The sequence below is a fragment of the Trachymyrmex cornetzi genome, unplaced genomic scaffold (assembly GCF_001594075.2).
Source record: "Trachymyrmex cornetzi isolate Tcor2-1 unplaced genomic scaffold, Tcor1.1 scaffold628, whole genome shotgun sequence".
NCBI classification, from domain to species: domain Eukaryota; kingdom Metazoa; phylum Arthropoda; class Insecta; order Hymenoptera; family Formicidae; genus Trachymyrmex; species Trachymyrmex cornetzi.
Genome location: NW_017299946.1, coordinates 131,532 through 135,626, shown reverse-complemented (window position 1 = coordinate 135,626; position 4,095 = coordinate 131,532). Strand labels below are relative to the sequence as shown.

Genomic DNA, 4,095 nt, shown 5'->3' with positions numbered 1-4,095 from the left:
AGATATAGTATTGGTAACAAAAAAAGAGAATTATTCACAAATGGCCGATTATTATTGGATTACTTTGTTAAAATTACAAAATACAATATTTTTTTGTAAAAGATGAACAAAATTTTTTTATTTATCAGTACAAATTTATTTGGTTACTCACGTTTTGTAAATACCAATGTAAAGTTTGGTAGCCATTACAAAATAAGTATTCTTTTAGTAATTTCAACAAAATAATCCACTATGATAGAGCAAGGAGTGTTTCGCGGAGGTATTATAGATGGCGTGTCTTCTCGTAAGAGAAATTCAACGTCTACCTCTATAAAGCCGAGACGATTAAAGACTAATCTCGTGGACTTCTCGGTTCTCGCTACACCATGATTAATCATGGTAACTATTTTTTCAGAGCGATTAGTAATCTCAATCGCTCTAAATCTATATATATTTTTGCCAAGCTAAGGAAATTAAAAAACGCCAAACATAATCACTTTGTAGAAAGTGAGAGATACTTATATATTATTCATTTTGTTCCGGTAACAAAATGCTTTATTTCTAATTGCAAAAGATCTATAATGGTTGTTCTACAATGTGCTTTTTGTTTCCTGTTTTTTGCTGTTTGCCTCTGTTTGTCTCTTGCCTTTTTGATCATGAAGGCAAGAGACAAACAGCAAAAAACAAGAAACAAAAAGCACACTGTAGGACAGCCATAAACATCATACAAAACAGTTTTGTAACATTAAATAATCAGTTTAGTTAATAAATTCAACAAATTAATATTATCGTGGTAATCATCGGTTTGATTGATCATATATCAACAAATAGTTTTTGTGTCAGTAACAAAACTTTGGTTATTGGTGCAAAACATTTCTCTCAGTGTGGCTTTGACGAGTAACGCCATCTTCATGAGGAGGCTCAAAACTTTTCAGACAACCCTCATATATATACATATTCGATTGGAGTGAGTGCAGAGATTCTCACATTGCATGCACAACCGTTTTTTTAATTTGATTGAAAAAATGGAACTTTTCATTCAATCCAACATAAAATATAAGTACAGGAAATCTTAAAAATTTTAAACTAAACAAGAAATTAACAAGATCCCTAATTTATCAGATTTTTCCTTCTAATTATTTATCTAAAATATTATCAGTAAATTAGTATTTTCTTACTGTGCCATAATATTCTTAATAAAGTTAAGAAATGGACTTCAAAATGTAATACGAGATAGAATAATAGTAAGTCTTAGTTTTAAACTATTCTTCAACGAGGAATAATAACAAATAATAAAATCGATCAGAATTCCATTAAAATTCTATTTCTTTAGTACAATACAGTGTTTCCAGTGCCGGTTTTAGGCCCTGTGCAACGGTGCAGCACACGCGGCCCCACGTTTTGATCAGCCCCGCGTTTTACTTATTGTGACATGACAACGAGATAGACAATAGTTGGACCTTTCACTTCTACACGTGCGGATAAGATTAAATCTGTTTTTTATTCACTCAAATACATCGCAAGAAAGACTAATGGGACTAGCGATGGTGTCAATAGAAAGAGAAATATCACATGAGACTCATTTTCCCAATGTGATTAACGACTTTGCTTCAGCAAAAGCGAGAAAAGTTTGTTTTTAAGATTATTTGATCTTCAAAGGTTTTATTATCAAAGATTTTGTTATAAATTTTATTATAAAACATTAAATTTTTGTTTATTTTATTTTATGTTATTTTATATTTATTTTATATATTTGAAATAAAATAATTATGATTTGAAATATATTATTTCATTTTAAAGAATCAGTCCCGCATTTTTATGCACCCAGCCCCGCATTAACTAGAGCCGGCACTGAGTGTTTCCTTTTAATTTTTTCTAGTTCTATTAATTTTCAAATAAGAAGAATAATATCTCTTACCTCTGGATACGTTACGACTACCTCGTCGACAATCGATTTTACGGGCTGAGCATTTAATCCTGCAATCTCCAAGGTATTCGGCGGCAATGGAATCCCAGAATCAAATGCAGGATGACTATTGATTAGTACAATATTAATATTGTCTTTTTCTATTTCATGTAATGGTCTAATTGTGCGGCCTACGTATTTCTCAGCAAGCCGTTGAACAATAGGTAAAAAATAGTATTGTCGTATGAGATCATCCATAATGTAATAGAGAACATTCCATGTCTTCTGCCACAAACCTACGGGTTTCGCAATGGCTGCATGCGTGTAAGGTCGAACAGTTGGATAACTTGGACCACCGATAAAATCCTTGAGCCAAGGTGCAGGACCAAACGGAATGTAACCTACTATAGGTGGCTTACCTTTAGCAACCTAAAAAACAATATTTACAGAATAACAATAGCAAAAATTAGAATTATATAGATGTTACTTTGTAATAAATGCACACAATAAAATTAATTATATGTTACTATGCAAAAAATACTATGTTTTTATTCATCATTTCCGCGTTTTTTGTATTATTAGAAGCCTTATAAATAAATCATTTATTTCAACATTTGTTATATGTCGTATGAAGAAAAAAGGTGCTACAAATTATTACTGACATAAACGATGACGAAGCGTTTTTAGTTTGCTACGCAAACACAATTTGATCTATAAGAACCGTGTTACACGAGCAACTAATAATTGTTAGTGTCTCGACTGACATGAATCATCCACTCTATGGCGAATTCAGTCTTACAATTAAAAAATGTATTAAATATATTTCACTGATTGTTTTATTTATCTTCACCTCCCACAATCCGTAGAAACATTGAGTTAGTGTAATATCCTGCACTATAACGTCAAACTCGACATTCTTAATCATTTCCAAAAGCTCTTTCGCTGCTTTAGTCTCCGTCATTGCCTCACATGCATTGATTCCCCATTGATATGTAAAATATCCCGTATAAAATACACTGTACTGTTCCCATTCAGACGGGTTATAATCCTCGGATTCTTCATAAGTTTTCATCACATCATCGAATACCTAATAATAATAAGTATGCTTCACTATACAGGAGAAGCCATGTAAAAAAATGTAATAAATTGAGATCTTCAAAAGCATTGACTTTCTATATATGAAGTATGTTGTATAAGACAACGTTTTTTTAAACAAAAATATATATTCTTTCTTATTTATTTAATAGATTTTATATAATCGATTTATAGTCACAAGGAAAACTCTTCAATAAACATACATACGCCGATATTTTTATGAAACTTTTATTATTAAAAGTATATGTAAAATGATGAATAATGGTACTCATTTCATTAGCAGTCATCAATAAGCAATAGAAAAAATTATAACGTTTATGGAAAATTAATGAAAATCGAAAAAAATATGAGAAAATTACACTATTCGATATTATTTTGCAACACAAGTGTGATTAATCATTTCCAATGGGCAATGTATTTTTATCTATTAAAAATGAATCCGTTGTCCATATTTGGCTATCACATCATAATTTTAAGAAAAATTCAAAGTTACAAAAATGACTTAGCACTGACAACAATTTTTACATTTTATGAGTACTAAAAGTTTCATGAAAATTGACGTGTATATACATATAAACTGGATAGTGCTTCTTGTCAGAATGAGTCTCGTATCATCTACTTACGGCGTACGTCAAGTTCTGTGCGAGTTTATCCTCAACCTTAGTTTCGTGTATGCTCATTACATGTACATGATGGCCTTCGCGAAGTAGTCCTTTAATCAAATTCTCTGCCCAAACGTGGTGGCTGGTCGATGGAATAGGCTCCAATAATAAAATCGACAATGCTTTTGACGTTGTGTGTGTCACGAGACTAATTAAAATATAACAAACAAGATAAAATAACGAAGTGAAACAACTTAACATCATTGCATAAAGCCTCCTGCGTAGTTTCTCAATTAAATCTCAAGACTGAATGTATCAGTATTCTACTGCATTTGTTATCTTTTCATTTCAAAATAAGAGTGATTTGACAGTAATATCGCTTTAATAATATGCTGAATTGACATGTTGACATTTTCCGACAACTTGGTTGCATAATTATTGAAAAAAAAGGAAAAAGAATGCATAAATGAATTTTTTAAAGTACGTATATAATACACAGTATCTATTCATACT

The 4,095-nt window shown here is 31.0% G+C and overlaps 1 protein-coding gene across 1 annotated transcript; it reads right to left on the bottom strand.

Annotated features, from left to right (window-relative positions):
* Positions 1 to 1,897: 1,897 nt before the first annotated feature.
* LOC108766824 (uncharacterized) lies at positions 1,898 to 3,881 on the bottom strand (the record flags this gene model as incomplete). The annotated part of the gene is made up of 3 exons (XM_018516345.1): positions 3,604 to 3,881; positions 2,736 to 2,972; positions 1,898 to 2,314 (listed from the first exon to the last, which is right to left on the bottom strand). Coding segments are annotated over exons 1-3 (897 nt in total), but the record flags the coding sequence as incomplete, so codon positions are not given.
* Between the last annotated feature and the right edge of the window lie 214 nt (positions 3,882 to 4,095).